Below are 20,007 nucleotides of genomic sequence, written 5' to 3' on the forward strand. Positions count from 1 at the left end.
TATTTTAGAAGACTTGTTTCTTCCTCTCAAAACACTGTGGCAGTCTTCTGTGAGCTAGATATATCACAAGGAAGACTGCAAGTGCTACCATTCCAAATATATACAACTCTCAATTTATGTCTACTCAGTAAAAAACTGCAGGAAACACAGCGCATTTTTTACATTCTTAGTGCCATCCACAAATGATAATTTCAGTTTAAAATGATTTATCTGAAAATGGTAAATCTCAAAGAATAAAAAGAATTGATTAGGTAGTACCACAAAAACACATGAATACAAAGTATAATCTAATTAATTCCATCACAGTAAGGCTTTAAAATTACTTTAAAAATTGCTACTTATCAATTTAGATATAAAAATAATACTTCAAACTTTACATTTCTGACTGCTATCAACCCATTTCATGCTAAGCTTGGAAATGCTGTCTCTATAATTTTAAAAAATACTTCTGGACAACAGATCTTACAGAGTTGAACTCTGAGATGGATCATAAGTTATGCTGAAGTACCAGAAAGGGTCAGAATTATCCTCCTCCTTCCCATTAGAAAGAAGACTGGTTTGGAGTTGGGAAATCTAAATCCTAGCCAGAATTAATCATGGGCTTTAAGCTAGTTACTTAATGTCTTTGTGATTCTTTTCTCTCCCGAAAATGGACTAAAGACATATTTATTCCTTTTTCCTACCAAGTAAAGAAGATATGATCAAATGGCATATGTTTTATTCAGTATTTTCTTTACCTCCACCATTTGTGCTACAACTTCCCCCATTTATAATTTGGAAACAGTGGAGAATGTTGAATACAAAATTGTGGACTTCAGGGTAATCAAAAGAAGTGAAGTATCAATACTTTCAATTTCAATGAGTGTTACTGGATGACCAGATGACATACCTTTGGCTCAGACCCACTGGACCCCTCTTCTTCATGGAGGTTAAGCCGTGGCTTGCCATCAGCAGGAGAAGTCCTACTCATCTTTTTCATATTGACAGGCACACAGGGTTTAATCTCTTCTATTACAAGTTTGCTGGTTTCTTCCCCAGATTTCTGATATGCTGCAAGTGATGATGCTGGTTCCTCAGCACGACAAGATATGTGTGTTTTTGGCCTCAGACTTTCCTTAGCACTCTGTTTTCCTACATCATTTTGGGATTCTGGAAAGTAAGATTTTGTCTTTGCTTCTGGAGTGACTTCCGGATGGCTTCCATTTGCTTCAAATTTTCCAGGTTCTCCTTTGAGGTATGAGGTAATGGAATCTCTACACTGGTCAGGGCTGCAAAAGGTAAAATGTGCAAATTTATAATGGTAACATTGACTGGCGATGGCTTCAGAAACTCTAAAGTTTCAACAACTATGCTATTCAACTATTTCTGAAGGCATAAAATAGAAAGGCATGAAAAATCTGATAACTGCATTTAAAATGCAAGGGATTTTCATGGGTGGGGGTAGGAGGAGATATACACAGGCTCAGGCATGCCTCACACCTCGACTCCCAACCAGGCTAGTTATGCTGATTCCATTTTTTAAAAAATAATTCTACATCCTCAAAAATGTTCATGGCCATACTTACAGTTTAACCCCCACCAATCTAAAAGGGGAGGATATTTCAAAATGCTATTATATCACTACGAAAACAAACAAAAAAACCAAAGACAACACAAAACCCCTCCTGATGGAGACAGAAAAATGAATTCCTGAGCTGAACTTCTAGTGTCTGTCCCCAAGAACTCCAAAGATTTCAGCTATCACACTATTCCAATCATAACACCTTTACTGAACCTCCTCTTTCTCTGCTCCTGACCTCCATTAGCCTCAGTGGGGGCCAGAGTGTTAGCCCTTTGCTTCTAAGGGAGAAGCAAATACAGTAAGTACTGAGTGCTGGGCTCTCCTTCCCAATACTTTCTTTTAAACTGACATCCAGTTTCAATAGTGTATTCATTTTATTTTGCATATGGTTTTTAGTGTCTTTGGTTATTACCTGTAGAAGGCAACAACTAGTACAATATTTTATATGTATGACATATACATATATAAGTGGGTATCTGCCTATTCTTTTGAATCAAGTATTTCAAAAACATGTTCATAGCATACCATAAAGACAATTGCAGCCACTGTGAAGATCCTATAACATGTGTTTAATTTTCTATTCTCTAATCCACAGTTCTTACCTACATTCCCCTCCCTACATATGCTTATAACAACAGCAAAATCAATGCCATTTTCCCTCTTTCATAGAAAAACATGACCCAGTATTTTTCTATATAACTCACCAGCAGACTCTATATTAAACAAGGGCTTTCAGCCCATTTAACAATAATGAACTCCTTTCCTACAGCTAAATTCATTTCCTGGTATCAAATACAAATTATGCATGTGTATCTGAACACAGATAATAGTCTCTTTGGAAGGCTGTATATATAATTTATTAATGACTTCATTTAAAAAAAAATTTTATGACTTCTCTTTGAAAACTTTATAGTCTTTGGGAATTTTTGTTGAGCAAGAGGTTAATCAGCAATATGAAAACATTACATATGGTTATGAAATATCAGTTTGCTTGCATTCAACTTGAATCTATTGCTATTTGCCATTGAAGTAAAATATATTTTAGTGTAATGTGTGAATAAATAAAAACAATTCCTAGCATTACTAAGTATTACTAAGAGGTTACTATTGCAGCAGTCACTTGGTAGATATGATAAGATGCTTCTTTTTTGATCTGTAAGCTTATTTGAGGGAAATAGTAGTATCAGGATGATCAAGGTGACAATCTTAGAGCTTAAGAATTCATCCAAAGTCAGCATGCCTACCTAATGGTGGTAGGAGCTATCCCAATGTCTTGGGGACTCTAGAATTACCATTCTAGAGCAGGGCCAGTATAAAAATGAGCCAGGCCAGGCACCAGTGGCTCACACCTGAAATCCTAGCTACTTGGGAGGCTGACATCAGGAGGACTGCAATTCAAGGCCAGCCTGGGCAAAGAGATAGTGAGACCCTCATCTCCAAAATAACCAGAGCAAAATGGACTGGAGGTGTGGCTCAAGCCCTGAGTTTAAGCCCCAGTCCCACCAGACAAAAAAAAAAACCCAAAAACCCAGATTCATGTTTTGGGAATTATTTTGTCTATAAACAAATGTCTATCATATTTTGGGAATAAAGAATTATATACAGAAAATTGGAAGGATATATAAAATATATAAAATGTTAAGTGTTTTTCTTACTATGGTAAGAAGATAGGTAGTGTTTTTTTGCATTTTCTACATAAGGACATTTAAAAAAAAATATACAGAAGAGAGGAACTCCACTCCACCCCCACTCCCCTGATCGTCTCGGGGGAGTGCTAGGGATTGAACTCAGGGCCACACATTTAGCTAGGCATGTGCTCCATCACTGAGCTGTGCCTCTAGCACTTCAACCAAAATTTTAATTGTGCTTACTGCTTGATGATGGAGTTGTACTGAGTTTTGAATCTGTATCTTAATAACTTGTATTTTTAGCATGTTTGTGTCTATAGCTAGGAAACAAGAAATGTTACAAGATTTGGACTTTTATTTATTAAATTATTTTAAATGAACATTAATTACTTGGCTACCTGGAAAGAAAAATAAAAGTAGATCTTGGGCATGTATGTAAATTTTTTTTGCTTTTTACTTCACACTTTGGACAAGTTTGAGAATTATATCTGAATTTAAATTCACTGTCTCTCTCCAGATTAGTATCACAAACCCACCTTTAAAGGTACATCCCCAAATTGACTGGTAACTTAGCAAAAGAGTCATTGCTAAAAAGCATCTACTTAAAACAAAGTATTAAAAGGTAACCTATTCTTCGCTTTCCTTTTTCTGAACAGAGCCATACCTGTCATCCAGTCGGTCTAGTAACCCACCAGTTATTCTTCGAGCTTGGGCTGGGGACTCTAGGTTTCCACTTGATGTCTCGTTCTGCCAACCTGTAATTGAAGACATTTCCAGTTCTGCTTGTGGAACACGTTTAAGAATAGCCTGTACTTTTTCTTCTGTCATCTCCTCAGACTCTACTCCTTCTTCAAGTTGAATGTCCTCAAATAGAGATTTGAGTTTTTCTTCCATCATCTCCTCATCAGGACCAGATTTTCCCTTCTCCTGTTGCTCAGAGCTTATGCCTATTTTTCTAGTCTGTTTTAGTGGCTCTGCTGGTTTAACATCTTTTGGGACCCCAGCCAAACTTCCAAGGTATTGAGGATACTCACTCAGACATATATCCTTCAACTGGCTTTCATCTATATCCACTGCTTCAGGCATTTCTGTTAAAGGCACTGAGTCTTCCAGTTTGCTGTCTTCTAAGGAAGTGTCTTCTGCAGCTACCACTGGAGGTCCATAGGCTGAATGCTTTATGTTTCCCTGGGAAGGCACTACCCCATCACTGAGTCTACTGGGGGTTCTAAAGGGAGACTCTACACTAGAGATATCACTAAAATAATCATCTTGCTGGAAAGGGGTAGGTGGTGTGTAGTGCAACCCTGTAGGGGTTTCCAGTTCCACGTGAAGGGAAGGATAACCTATGGAAGACAGTACATTTGGACTGACTGGAATGAATTAGAACACATCAAACAAAAACACATGGAATGGCTAAAATTATATCAGGTATGAAAATGCATGATGAATTACAGAATAATGTCGATAACATACTGGTTTAGTTCAGTTACATGTATACAATGAAATAAAAAGCCTAGTGCAAACTACAATAAAATACAATATGAATTAAGATACTGATATTTCTATCAACTTTCATCATTTAATACAGCAACTTAAATATGCAAATTTAATTCAATATAAAGTTAGTTGTCATTACATAAAACACACTTATTTCTTGGCCAAATTATCTTTCTAGTTTTAGCATGCAAAATTCATACTGTGGTAGACTGAATACAGCAAGCCACAAGAAACCAATTTTGTAATTAATTACCTATAGCTTATTTTAAAAATGGCACATATAAGCAATGCAACCCAACTGTAAGTCTTACTTATTTTACATGAAATTTACAGGAAAGAAAAATGAATTTAAATCTTTGGGAAGAAATGATTATCAGATTTTAGAGCAGTAGCACTGGGTAAAGATCTAAAATGATGTTAGGAAAAGGATTTAAAAAGTAGACAAAATAGAAGAGACTCCATGTAAAGTTTGCAGCAATCACAATGTGACAGAGATGAAAAGGTGGTGATGTATGTGGAGGTCTTGGTGAAGTTGGTGACGGGGTGCACTTAGAATCACGAATCAAATGAAGAGAAAAAATGATAAACAAAGTCAGGAGGAAAACCATTTACAGAGAGTATTCCGAATATTTACGACAATGCTATGAAATGCAGAGTTTATCTATCCAACCTACACAAAAGAGGAAGGAGCTAATTCTTTATTTTAAACATTGCTGTGTGAACTACAGAATTATTTTTCTGCCTTAGCAGAGAGAAATGTCAACAGTAGTCTGGTCATGGTGAGGAAAGGAAGTTTCACAACAGTTCAACAAAGAGGAGAGACGGGGAAAAAAGCAACAATATTTTCCATTTATTGCTCTACAAAGCTGAAGAATAATTTTTCCACCAATCCAAGGTAAATATCAATTTAGCCATGGTTGTAAATTCAAATTGCTAAGGTAAGTGGACATTTTTCTATTTTGGTCACCTATAAACCACAATCTTGTGGAAAATTTGGCTAACATTAGGTAAGATTTATAATTTAAGTAAAATTGATTTTATTCCTAAATTTCCCTAAGAAATTTTAAAACAAGAATATAAAAATTAAGATATAGCAACAAAAAGACCCTGTGAACTTATTTTAATGGTATTCTGAGTTTAAAAAGTTAAAATTAAGTGAAATTTAACAAGAACACAATACTTCTATTGTGTTTAGTGATCTCTTTATTAGAGCTACTTTTCTTATTTGAAGAATCTATGATGTCTCAATAATTCACAACTTGCTATAATAATGACCTATGTTTATCTAGTGTAAAAGCAGTCTGATTGCCAACAGATGGCCTCACATGTACAAAAAGACCTTGAACTTATTTTCCAAGGTTCTGTGGTACTTATAAGCTTAAAAGTTACTTTTGATTTTATTACTAGTGGTATTGTTATGCCTTCAAATTTCTGTTGACTTTAGGTCTAATGAGCAGAGAACTTTTCTCATATATCATATGCAGATTAGAAGTTAATGGCTCTTGTTATTCTAAGTTTGCCAGGTAAAAAACAGAAAAATCGCAACATTTTTTCAAAACTTAGGATAGTAGAACAATATCCCTAGCTTCTCTTCTTGTCTTCATACCATAATTTTCTATTCAAAATTCATTGTAGGAATAAATTTCTAATTAAGAAGACAGGACTACCTTGAAAAACATAGTAAGGCATTTAAATGTGTTTCTTTGATGAAAAAGCCCCCATTTATATAATAAAGGGAAGATGACGTATGATATAAATTAAGCTAATATGAAAGGAATAATTTTAATTGATATTTATGCCCATTGTAGCAGAAATCATGCTGCCTTTTATATATAATAGATCAAATAAGGTTTTTCCAAAGAATAAATAGCTGAATAGGAAGTTAAGATAATGCTAAATAAGTAAAACATTCTGAGTGATACATTAAACTTTTCCAGTGCATTTAAATACTTGGTCCCAGAATAGTAATTCCTATTTTACCATAATAATTTGTACACTATGTGCTGAAACTGGACTCGTATCTTGCTATTTGGTAAAAATGTACTCAAAATTTAGTTTCACATATACATGAATGAAAGAACACTAGTTTTTAGGTTCAAATAAAAATTTTAAGTGATAAAACAATTCATTTTCTAGGCATTAAACTTTCTTCTATTTGGGCACACAAAATATTAGAAACACCACCTCTTTCAGATAACTTATGCTTTTGTACCTTATTATCTATATTGCATATAACAGAGGCATTTACCAAGTTTTCTGACACCAGAGTGCTTATTTGCAGACTCTGACATTATAAATGAGAAATTAAGTCAAGTACATCACAATTTAGTTGGCTTCAGGTAACTGCCTTATCCGACTGCACTTTCTAATTTTACCAAGTGATTAAATAAATATGAACACGGAATTCAATTACCATCAACAGTGTCATGGAAAACATTGTTTTCATCTGCAAAACTTCTGGTGCCTGAAATATTTCCATAATCGAATATTGGTCCTTCTAGCAGAGTCACTATATCTATTCGATTAATTTTTGTCAAGACCGAAGTTAAGGCATCAGCTGAAAAGGAAAGAGAGAAAAGACAAAAAGGTTGAGAACCTGATTAAATTATTTTCTTCTAGTCAGCACAATATCCACAGAAAGGCATGGCTTTTGCGGCCCTTCTGGCATTTCAGCTCCTTTTTTACTCCAGCTCTGCATTATCATTTTCTCTCAGAATGCTTGCTGCTACAGGGAAGAGTCACTTTGTAAAGCTGTGTGGTGGCCACAGCATCAATTCCACTGTAACAGGGCAGATGAGCCTTAAAATAGCTGCATTCCTTTTGGTTATAAGGGGACCTAAAACAACTTCAAACAGGTTCCTTCTCCTTTCAGAATGTCAAAATAGTCATCCTCATACTTAATGTTTAGTATTTGAATGAATTACTAAGGTCAGACTGACACAGGCAAATCCACAATAACTTATTCCACATTGTGGTGGGTTAGCATTTGCCAAAGTGCAGCGCCACTCTCATCCCCTGCTCCCAACTACCTAACCAAATCCAGCAATATTAAGGAATTCTCTGCTGCCACAGACCAGCTGAACACAACTACTTGCATCTCTAATTTTCCCATATCCTCATCTCTGCACTTCCTTACGCATCTGCCTCTGGCCACACCAGTCCCTTCAGAGTGTTTCTGATGACCACCCCATGATATGACAGCTAGAATTATATTTTCATTTTTGATTATCACAAAGAGAAAAACGGACAAAAGGCAAAACATTCCCTTCTACTTGCTTTCCAAAAAGCTTCCTAAAATCAGTTCATTAGAACATCAGCACTGAATTAAACAAGTATAACTTTGAAAGTCTTGCTATAACTTTATGATCACTTTTAATTTTCTATATTAAAATGATAGAAAAATTTAAAAAAGCATTTGAATGAGCTAACAATAGGCTTATCTAAAATATTGGCCATATGCATTTTTGAAAGTTAATATAATTTTAACATACTTGTAGCATTTTTTCCATCTCTGGTAACCCATTTTTTTAATAACATGAAGCTTTGAGAAATTAAAGAGTTTGGATTTTCCACACGTATTTGATTGATTTCATCCACTGAAAAATTCAGTTCCCTTGCCAGTTCTGTAAAAAGAAAGAGAGTTACTAAGATTGCGTATTTTATTTTTACCATACACAATTCAAAAAAGTGATGCTCACCTGCTATAAAAGAAAAACAGAAAGGAATTTTAGTTTTTAAAAAAGCTCTAGTACAGCCTTGGGCATTAATTAATCTTCAGATCCTTGATTTCACAGGAAACTAGTGATTATAGTCAGGCTGTGATTTAATTCTTCTTCGATAATTATTTATAATCAAATTCCTTTGAGAGATCATTTTATAAAGATTTTTGGTTTTTACAAAGAGGATGTTGTTTGATTCTTTTGATTCAGTCAAATTCTCTGTGGTTTGGGCAAACTGCACACAAGAGAGAAACAGAAGAGTTGCTCTAAGCAATCTTCTTGAAGTACATCTTACTCACGTAATAGTAATTCTATATACCTTTAAATTTTGTGAACTCTGTGTAGGAGGTTAAATGATGACTCCAGGCCAAACCATTGCGTATGATCTGCAGCCACTTGTGTAAAAAATGAAAGGTGGAAGCCGGGTGCTGGTGGCTCACTCCTGTAATCTTAGCTACTCAGGAAGCAGAAATCAGGAGGATTGTGGTTTGAGGCCAGTCCAGGCAGAGTTCATAAGGCCCTATCTCCAAAAAGCTCATTACAAAAAAAGGGCTGGAAGAGTAGCTCAGGGTGTAGGCCCTGAGTTCAAATTCCAGTCCACAAAAAGCGGGGGAGGATAGCTTTCAGTCCGGGTTATGTATTCAGTCTTGTAAATGCAGAGCGTCTCAGGAGTCACATAAGCTGAGTATCTGTGGCTGCACTGGGAGTGCGAAACTTAGGAGACCTACTTTTCACTGTATATTTCTGTGTACCTTAAAAATACATATCAAATAAGTATTACCTTAAATGATTATTTAAAAAAAATAGAAAAAAAGGCTTCCATGAAAAAGGAATAGGTCAAGATTCTATTTCTGTTAAGAAATATTTCCAGAAACGAGGTGAAATGAATTTAGAAGCTCAAAGAAGTCCTTATCTATCTTTTAAACAAGCGATTCACTTCCAGAAATTTGTCTTGATACTATGTATAAAGTGACTGATATACATGACTTTATTGCAGACTTGACTACTAAATAATGAAAGACAGTTCACATGTTTAAGAGGGAGAAGAGTTAATTAATGTAAGGCAGAGCTTGCAGGCTCTTGTGAGTGTAGCCTGCAGTTAGAAATACATTGTATATAATGGTGTTTTTATAAATGAAACCAGGTCTCCATGGAGCAAAACTTAGAATTCATGCAGTACACAGACACTTTCTTTTATATTCCACTTACAAACAAAAAAGCATACGTTATGTACTGTGATCCAGGGTTTAGAAAAACACTAATCTAATGTACTTCCATTTATTGGATACACTGTTTATCCCTTAAAAATCAGAGACTATTTAATTTTTTAGAAAACTATAAAATTGTAATCATTAGTTATAAATAAGCTGAAGATTAAAAAAATCAAAACACATTAAGATGTCAATGGTGGTTTCAAAGGGCAGATTTAAATTTTCTTCTCTTAGATGTTTAATTTTCTTTATCTTTATTGACCACATAGTAATTCTAGTTAAAGAAATCAGTTATTTTTAAAAATTTCTTTACCTTTGTGTTTTAAATGACAAGACCAAACTTTGTTGTCTAGAGATTTAATGAAGTGCAAAGACACAGTGAAAAATTTAGTTTTGTGACTTCACTGGCTTTATTATTAATTTTTCAGTGCTGATGATAGAGGGCCTTGAGTGTGCTAGGCTACATTTCCAAAAGTAGTCTACTCTGAGAAACTGAAGTCTATATTGGCTTAAGGAAAATCCAATAGTAATACTGCAAAACCAACATTTGCTCCAGTGTATTTTCAGACTGGTGTCCAATGTTAAAATATAAATTAATATTTTATTTATACATAACAAGTTATAATGAATCCTCTTCACCTGCAAAGGATCATTCAGACAGTATGCCTTTTCAGGCTGCTCTTAGGCTCCTGGTCCTTAGCAGCTTACCTGAGAGCAGGAACAGGGTAGATGGAGAGAGGAAGGTTTGATTGGCGGGCTGAGATTAAGGGATGGGATGAGGGAACTGAGGACGTTCAAAGGAAGAAATTTAGAGGAACTTGTTTTCCACTATCTAGTTTCACGTTCTCCCTTTTAATGACGAATAGCTGTATGGAATGTATGTTGCTGATGGTGAGTAAGATGACTATATATGACAATAACTAACATTTATCTATTATTTTTGGCTGTACATTACAAAATACATTCAACTTATAAAACTTGAAACATCTCAGATTCATATGAGGCAGGATTTTAGGGGCCTTGTTTAAGATAAAAATTACAAAGCAGAATTGCCAAGCTAACACAGAAATTCACTTTACAAAAGTGAAATCAAGTAAAATATAAATATTCCTTTTCAAATTGATTACAAATGGTTTCACAGAACTCAACTAATTTTGTGAATTAAGTCAACGTATTTACTTACCTATTTTTAAAAATCTTAATTCAAATTTAAATTTTCTGTCATTCCTTTGCCTTTTCAAATCATCCTCATTCTGTATTATGGAAGTAATAGAAGATTTTCTTTTTACATAAATCTTTGGACATAAAAGCAAGACCACTTAAAAACATGAGGTAAATAGATGTATAGATTTTATATATATGTCATAAAAATTGTGAGGATGACTCATGAATGACTAAATCTCGTGAAATCCAAGCACGGGTTAATTGAACTGTTGCCTAAGGGAACTATTTTAAAAACATTAACCATATTAAAGAATTTGGGTTACTTAAAAGTCATAGGTCTTAGCTATATTTTCCTTTATGCCCTCAAATAAATTTGCTCCCAGGTAACAGGTTGCTCTCTTACTGGAAATGGCATTGTGAAGAAAAACCTTAAATTTAACTTTTTAATTTCTGTTCCTTAGTGTTATGTATAGAAAAAAGTTTGGAAAAGTACAGTGCACAAGAAGTATCAGTAATTATCTCAGGGTAGATAGAATTTTGGGTGCTAAAGGTGTTTTACTACTTCCTTTTGTTGTTTTGAAATATATGTATATAATCAGCCTCATGTGACTAAGACAGGAAATTGAGAAACTGTGCTTGCTTCATTCAGTAGTATACATACTCACCTGTCCAACTAAGCCCCAGGTGATCGGCCACTATCGCCATCCTGATATCTGTCCGTTCACATGGGCTCTGTGGACCTGCGATTTACAATTTCTCAATTAAAATAATCATCAAGAAAGACACGATACTGGAAAACTGCTTTTAGCAGTACTTAGATTTTACAGAGAGACTAAGGCTAACACTGTACACGTAGAGGTGTCCTAATCACCTACATGAACACTTCTTTTCACACGGCTCACTCGTTTTTCACCTACATCAGGCCAAATGTCAGACTACACGGATGCTTATAATGTAATGGGGTTGAACATGCTGATAAGCTAGCTACTTTACAACAGTTACAGCATTGTTGTGTTGGTAAAAACACTGGGATGGGATTTCAACATCTGTGCTTTTGCTTTGACAGAATAAATCCATTAGCACATTAAAAAGAAAGTTGTTCATCTTGAATGACACCAGTGTCTTCAGCATGCTTCCCTAGCTGTCTAGTGTAGTTGGATTAAAAGGAAGAAAGAAGAGTGTATAAGACAGCACATACAGATGACAATGACAGAATGAGAAACTATGGTTAAGTCACTCCACAGGCAATCACGACAGTTCATGCACTAGGTTCTACGAGTTGGAAAGTGTTTACAAACTATGCTGGTTCTCCAGGAGGTGAGCAAAGAGTGCTCAAGAAACCTGACTGCCTTCATTCTCACCAGTCCTCCTACTGCTCCTTTTCTCACTGCCGGCCTTTTCACTCTTTGACTTTAAAGGTGCTGCCTCTGTTTTCTTATCTCTAGCAGACTTCGTGGTAACTGAAGACTGGCCACCCCGGGAAGTCTCGGACAACGACGTGTTTCTTGAGGTACTTTCTTCCTCATCGGACAACTCCGACTGCATCTTTTTGTCTTCTTCAGAAAGGCGGTCCACAAGCTTTAAGGTCTCACCACTAATTCCCTTAAAATATTCAATGGAATGTTTACATACTTCCTTCAGCTGACTTCTCCTAACTTTAACTGTGGTAGTGATAGTGGTGGTGGTGGTGGTAGTGGTGGTGGTGGAGGTGACACAGGTGGATCTTACCTTTACTGGCAACTTGGATGGAAGCTGTTTGGCCTTGCCTTTCTCTGGTTGTCCCTGCTTTTGTGTGGCACATGCTTTTCTAACTGAAACTAGGTCTTCCCTGTGTGTGTTTTTTACTGGAATTCGGGACTTCACATCTACACATGAAGAAGTAGTAAGGGTTTTGGTTTTCTCAGATTGACTAACCTGCTTCGTTTTACTTGCCTTAATGTTTGGCATATGGTTTGGTGGGAAGATATCTTTTGGCGAAGTGGCCTTTATGGGAAGCTTGGATTTTCGCCTAACCCCTATGGATTCCTTTGTCTTTTGGTGCTCTCCAAGAACTTTCTGCTTATCTCTGGCACAGTGTCCTTGCAGTACCCCTGTCTTTTTTTCTGAGGAGCCTTTCACTGGATTGGCCTTCTCTGTGGTACAAGTGGGTGCAGAATATTCTGTCAGAACTATATTGCTTGTAATGTTATCTGTCTGTATAGTGGAAGCATCCAAATTATTGTTGTTATTAAAGTTATCTTTTTGAAAATCATGTTTTTCTTGGGGCCTACTGCCCATCTGGCTATTGCCTGTATTTGAAATCACTGTCATAGTTTCATTTTCTAATCCCTGACAACTGGTCACCACAACTTCTATCTTATCTGTTACTTCTCCAGGGCCTTCTTTCTTCATGGTCATAGTGGATGCAGAAATTCCCATTTTTATAGGCGTGCGCAACTTGGGGTCAACTTTACAATTGTTAGAGGCTGCTGCTGCTTTCTCCAGGGAGCCACTACTGGCTGTGCCCTCCTGACACTCTCCGCTGGTCGGGACGCTGGGGTTATGTTCAGCTGTAGGTGCCTCTAAATTTCTCTCTAGATTGGTTTCTACAGTGGTGTCCCCTGCCTGTGGCTGTGGGGTGGCAGTGACCATACTTTTATCCCCTTCCCCCTGGTCCCCTGACTTCCCTTCAGAAGTATGCTCACCAATCTGGAAAAATTGGAGCCTCTCTTCAACAAAATCCCTCTTGCTCATGTCAATTGCACCACTGCGAGTCATCTCAAACATTTTTCCTTCATGAAATGGGAAGGGGTTAGGCTCACTAGTTGGGGTACTTTCATCAGTTGGCGTTCGGGCTGGCGTTGTGTCAGGGGTTGTTGCTGGAGAGCGGTCTTCCACCGCCAAACCAAATGGCTTAGTTTCATCTTCCCGTGATTTACCATCAAAAACATCATCATCCCCTCGGTTATTAGACCAAGGGTCAAAATCTAGACCTTTGGTAGCTACTGTTTTAAAAGGAGTGGCAAATTCTTCATCCACTTTATAGCTGAAGTAAGTATCAGGAAACACTGATCTGTCAGGATGTCTGCCTTCTAGTGTGAAAAACTGGGCCCCCGATTTCTGATCAGTCTTATCAGGAGTCCTTTCAGACGAAGAGCTTTTAGAGGATGGCTTATCTTCATCTGGTCCCACCTTTCCCTCCTCCTCAATAACTTCAAGTTTGCTTTGGCTAAAAGAGCGGTCGGCTGGCTTCAGAATGCCCTCTGTGTTCCAGACATCCTTCTTCATTTCCATCGTTTGACTTAAGAGTTTAGAATCGCTTTCGGTCAGACCGTCATCTTCATCTTGCAGGTCATAGCCATCCAGAGAGTCGATCTCTGTGGCATCTGTATCATGAGAAAACTCCGCAGTGGTAGCAATGGAACACTCTGTGATGGACTGGTCATTGTTCCCATTCTGAGCAGTTTCATTCTGAGGTGAGTCAAGGCCAAGGCCAAATTCATTATCTTTTCCAGATCCATTACTTTCCACTTCTTTCTGGTTGGAAGCCTTTTCAGCAGAAGCTTTGGATTTTGTCATTTCTTTGTGTTCATCATCTACTTCCTTTAATTTGAAGGTATATTTTTTAACTGGGACTGGCTGATAAATAGATTCATCATCGCTTGAATCACTGGCTTCTGCCCCAGGAGGAACTGGTGAAGGGGGCTGGACTCTGATGACTGGTTCAGCCAGCTGGTACTTGTCATGCTCATCTTGCAGGTTGACTTCAATCATGTCAACCTCCCTTTCAGGGAGATAATGATGCTTCTTATCTGACTCAATCTGGTCGGCATCCAGTGGTGGAGGAGGGGGAAATTCAATATAGGCAACCCTGTTACTTTTGGGTCTTTGGATAAAGTCTTTGCTCACATCATTAGGTGCCTCACATTCGACTGGCGTTTCCTCCACTGTCAGCTGCTTTTGGGAGGTCGACTTGGCCAGCTCCTCCTCCTCTGATTCCTCTGAAACCTCGGGAATTGGGCTGGGTTTGCCTGGTATGTAAGCTATGAGCGAGTCTGGGGTCTTAGACGTAAATTCATAACTCACTTCCTCTGAACTGGGTGTTTCTGGGGTTAGAGGGCTTTTCCCAGAGCTGTCTAGAAAGGATACTTGCTCTAGAGTATCATCTTCTGGGCTACCTTGGGGAGAAGGAGGTTGCTTTTGCTGTCTAGTTGTATAAAAGGTCCCCCTGGTTTCTTGTACTGTCTTACACTCCTGACTTATGATTTTTTTTACACTTCCTTGTTGGATCTCCTTTTCATATTGCTTCCCCACTTGTACAAAACTGACATAAACGGGTAAGGTTTTTATCTCTTTCCCTCCCTCTGTCTGAGCTAGTGGTGCAAGGTTTTCCAATCCATCAATGGGACTGTGGTCGAACACATCACTAGAGGGAGAGTCCTTTCCTGGGCTAAACTCTAAAGAATCAGGAGATTTGGTGGGGGAAGTCTCGGTCTCATTGAGAGGTGGGCATAAGCCTACATAGCTCTGATGTTTGGAAACTTTGCTGATTTCTGAATAGGTAACTTTTTCATCTTCTATAGAATTAAAGTGCTGCGTCTCAACTGTTTCTTTACTTATACTTGATTGGGACAATTTTTGTGATAGTTCATGTTTTGGAACTGTCGACCGCTCACAGAACCCATCAGGAATAGCAGAAGAAAGCAGCCTCCTCTCGTCAGCAACTCTGACTGGAATGGGAGACATGGCCGAGCTCTCACTTCTCCTGGGAGGTTGGTCGAGAGCGCCACTCAGACATTCCCCTTCTTTAACAACGTACTCCCTGTATAAGACTTTTTTGGAGGGAGATTTTACAGTCATTTCTTTAATTTCTGAGAGAGAGCCATTTGTTAACAATTTGTGTTCTCTCTCAGTCACAGACATAAATTCATTCTTTTGACCAACATTTTTACTCTCAGGGTGACCAATATGATTCTCTCTTACATCATGCACAAGCACATGTGAAAGTTTTTCTTTCTGCGACTTATTGTTAGTGGCCCCAGAACTTTCCCATGTTCTAAAGACCTTTTTGTCCCATGGTCCCTTGGTTGCTAAATCTGAAGTTACGTGACATGCCAAGTCTTTAGCCTGTTGCTCAGAAAAATAGTCAGGCATGGCTTTACTTGGCATTTCAGTTCTCTGCGTTTTCACATCACCAGAGCCAGAATCATTTATGACAATTTCGTTGCTTTGAGTATGTTCATCTTTAGTTTTTAATACCATCAAATCTTTTTGCACAGATATACTTTCCTCTGAGAGGTCTATGGCCTTCTGTTGTTTTTCTTTAGCAGAAACCTGGTAGATAGGTAGCTTGCTCTCCTGTGGTTTTTTAACTGGAATTTTAGATTGGCCATCTGGCCTTTTCTCTTCTTGAGACAGGTCCTTACTCTTTGCATGTGTGCCTTGTTCAAATTTTAATCTAATGGAACTGAGTTTAGATTGTTTGAGCTGAAATCCAGACTGGGGCCCTTCTGATGCTTTGCTTTGTGAAGCATTTCCTTTGGCTTCCATGGTGGTCTGGCTATCCTCGCTCTGTTGGGAAAGAACCCTCTTCTGCGGGCTACTGGGCACACTGGATGCGTTCCTCCCATCCACCTGGGGGAAGCCTTGTCCGTCAGGGCCCTGCTGCCTTGCCTTAACCCATTCATCGTTGGATGCCAGCAGTTCTGTTAGTACCTTCTCAGGGCTGCTACTGGTCGAGCTTTGAGAAGAATATTCTTTGCCATTTTTGGGGCGTGGCTTTTTCTCTGGGGACTGCAGTTCATCATTTAGCTTCTCGGTTTTGTCACGAAAAAACTGTGATACTTCAGTCAGTTTTTCTTCAGCCTCCTTCACAGTCCTGTCCACCCTATCTTCATATATCAACTTCCCTCTCCCTCTGTCTAATCTGTCCTCCGTAAAGCGCATCCACATGGCATGTTTTGGACTACTAACATCGCCAGAATAGTGCAACACTGTCACTTTATCAAAATGCTCATCTTTAGACACTTTACCTACACCATTTTCAGACACATCTTTATAGATTTTGGAGAGAATTTCTTTTTTGGGGGCAGTGGCTACTTTTTCTCTGGATCGCTTATCAGACCCCTGTAACTCTGAGCTAGGGGTTCCTGCATGGTCTGTAACCGATTCCTCGGTATCAGAATGAGACACATCTAGCTTCTCTGACAGAAGCATTTTCTCAGCAAACCTGTAAGACTCCCCTCTTAGTTCTGACAACTCATCGTCATGGTATTCTACAGAGTGTTGACTCAAAAGCTTCAATGTTTTATAAGAGTCATCAGATATGAGTTGAGCAGAACTAGGGCGGCTATCTTCTTCTTGGGACACTGGAGTGTTTACTCTGGAAGACTCCAGATAAGAAGGCAATGACTCTTCAGCAGTAAGTTCTTCTTCTTCTTGCTGACCCTGTTCCTCTGGACAAGGAAAAGCATCGTGTTTTTCTGGCAGAAAATCTTTTAGGTTAATATCTCCCCGGGATAAGTCTTTCTGATACACATACATTTCCTTTTCTGGATGCTTTTTGGTTTCTCTAATAATGACTTCAGTGGGCTCAGCTTGGTTACCTTTTTCGATGTGGACTTCTATTATACGCTCCAGTTTGGGTTTCATTTGGTTGTCCTTCTCTGCATGCTGGGCTGAGGTCTCAGCAGCAGACTTGGGAACATCTGGAGACACTGCCGACTTGTGCTCAAAGAGACCTGCCAGTTCTTTGGAAGGGTCCCGCCCGGACTGAAAGGCCTTCATAATGTCGTGGACTGACATGGTTTCTTCGATTCTTTCAGAGGCACCCTCACTGCCTGGTGGAGAATGATAAACCATTCTGGTTGTAGTGGTTATGTGAGTCTCTTCCTTAACACGCATGCCTTTGCTCAAAACCCGACTGTGATCATCTTCTTCACTACTGGCTTTCATTTGAAAGGCTTTCACTTTTTCTTTAATACTAGAAGTGGTGGGCTTTGGTTCCAATTCCATAAACGTAGGTGAAGGTTTGGGGGACACAGGTTCCTCTGTTTGAGACTGAGGAACATCTCCAGCCGAGGGCTCATAGCTCCTGATAACATGAACCACTTCAGTTCTTGTTTCTGTAATGACGGGAGGGATGGGGACTTCATGAAAAAGTGGTTTAGGACCAGTGCTTTCAGCGCTCTGTGGGGCTGAAGGTGTTTTTTCACTTCTTGTTTCAAAGCCACTGTCAGACAAGGGACTTTTATCTTGGTCATGTTGAGAAAAGTCATCTGGAGACTCTAAAATAGTATCTGTTCCAAAAAAGGAGTCAGCCATTTTACATAATTCCTTCTCAGAGGTGGAAGGCCTCATGGAGGCTGGTGGCATTTTGAGTTTGTGTTCCTGCAAAGCAATTGCTGGTTTTAAAATTCTTTTTTGTCTCTCCTCACCATCCTTCTTTGCATCCTCAAACTTGTACTTTAAGTTTGCCAATGAACTACTCCCGATATCGTTTGTTAGGTAATCGATAACTTTAGTCAAGTTGTAATCCTTTTCGGAGGCAGCTTTTGCTTTGACTTGCACTCTCTCTGGCAGAGTTGGAGAGCAGCTCACAGCAGCTTGTTGCCTTGCTTCTCTTATTTCTTCCGAACTAAATTCTATCCAGTCATCTTCAGGAGAGTGTCCTGTGTCACTCTTTGGTGATTTGGGTGGTCCTTTGTTATCTACACAAACATCCTTTTTTAGGATTTCACTAACTTTCACTAAGTCTTCCTTTACTTTCTCAACAATTTTGAAAGGCTCTTCATCATCAATTCTCCCTTCTTTGGGGAGTTCAGGCTGGAATGGCTTCTCCTCAGGCACATCTGTCTGTAGTATTGCGGTCATCCGCATTAGGTCCTCCTTCATCTCAGCCACATCTTTTAATATCTCCTGACTGGAAGATAAAGAAGATGGTGTAGACAACTTAAGGGCAGAAGGTGCAAGGAACAAAGATGACTTAACTGGAGATGAAGTTCGATTGAAATGGGGCTGAGGACGTGTCTCTGTAGTCAATGTTTTAATGGGTGACAACAAGGCTGCTGCTGATTTTGTAAGTGAATTAGAGTCTGGAAGTTTCTTTAATGCTGGTTCTGGCAAAACATTGACTACAGAGTATACTGGCACTGTTATTACTGATGAAGTTACAGATGAGGTAGTTGCAGATATCGGCGACCCAAGGGATGTGTAGAGTGCACTTGCGGAAGGAGTTCTTAGAGACTGAAACGCTGATGGTGTTGCAGAAACATATGACCTGAGTGGGGAAAATGGCATTGCTGTTGTGGTAGAAAACGCTTTCTCAACTGTGTCAGTGGCCGCATTCACCACAGAGCTCACAGAGTTTGTAGCTGTAGAAATTTTGTCCTGGAATGTGGCAGTGGCTTTGCATCCATTAATTAACGTTGAAGATGATGGGTATTTCAGAGGAGAAACAGATCCATTGACTAACGTTACTTCTGCGTGTCCAGACATCTGTTTCAAGGGTGATGAGAGAGAAGATGCCATCGTAACTTTAGCTGACGAAATGACGTCAACTGCTGATTTAACTGGAGATACCACTGATTTCAGAGGTGATGATATTGGTGGTGTTGCTGACGTGATAATTGACTTAAATGGCAAACTTGAGGAATACATATTAATGTTTGATTTGGGGGAGGCTGGAGGTGTCATAGTAATTGACGACCTCTCCAAAAGAGACCCTGCTGTGGTCACGGGAGAAGTTCGAGAGGACAATGTAGAGTTGGATGCAAGCCCTTTTAAGGGCATGGCCTCTGTTGCTGTGGGAGCTCTACCCAGGGTACCAGAGGCAACTTGGATATTGTACGGAGACTGTGACACCACTGTTTTTATTGGTGAGGAAATTGTCCGAAAAGATCTAATTGGAGATGCCACGTCACTAATGGATTTAACTGAAGATGTAGTTGATGCGCCCAATGTGGATTTGATTGGCGAGGGAGTCGAAACCGACCATATTGATTTTAAGGGAGAAGCTGATGGTGTATTAGAGGAAGAACTTGATAAGGAAGTGAAGCCCGACTTGGCTGGCCCGGGAGCTGTAACTGGAGCAGTTGTCCAGGACTGGTATGGCCTTGTAGAAAAGAATGGCTTGTATGAGTAAGTGGTGGGGACGGATCTTGTTGCTCCTGCACTCCGTTCAACTGTTTCTTAAATTTTCAAACAAAATCAAACACAAAAATCAACAAAAATGGTTGAGAAACAGAGAG

The 20,007-nt window shown here is 38.7% G+C and overlaps 1 protein-coding gene across 12 annotated transcripts in view; it reads right to left on the reverse strand.

The window, feature by feature from the left end:
• Ank3 (ankyrin 3) overlaps nucleotides 1-20,007 on the reverse strand; it is a 618,024-nt gene that overhangs the window by 24,331 nt on the left and 573,686 nt on the right. For 4 of the 12 annotated variants that reach the window (XM_074078913.1, XM_074078915.1, XM_074078914.1 and 1 more), the window contains 5 exons: nucleotides 11,446-11,520; nucleotides 8,178-8,309; nucleotides 7,100-7,243; nucleotides 3,854-4,532; nucleotides 890-1,268 (listed from right to left, as the gene is read on the reverse strand). In XM_074078913.1, the coding sequence (XP_073935014.1) occupies nucleotides 890-1,268; nucleotides 3,854-4,532; nucleotides 7,100-7,243; nucleotides 8,178-8,309; nucleotides 11,446-11,520 (1,409 nt within the window). Of the gene's footprint in view, nucleotides 1-889; nucleotides 1,269-3,853; nucleotides 4,533-7,099; nucleotides 7,244-8,177; nucleotides 8,310-11,445; nucleotides 11,521-12,141; nucleotides 19,948-20,007 lie in introns of all 12 variants that reach the window. The other 8 variants (XM_074078910.1, XM_074078911.1, XM_074078912.1 and 5 more) reach the window with 3 other exon arrangements.

Source organism: Castor canadensis, chromosome 7 (genome assembly GCF_047511655.1).
Source record: "Castor canadensis chromosome 7, mCasCan1.hap1v2, whole genome shotgun sequence".
Taxonomy (NCBI): Eukaryota; Metazoa; Chordata; class Mammalia; order Rodentia; family Castoridae; genus Castor; species Castor canadensis.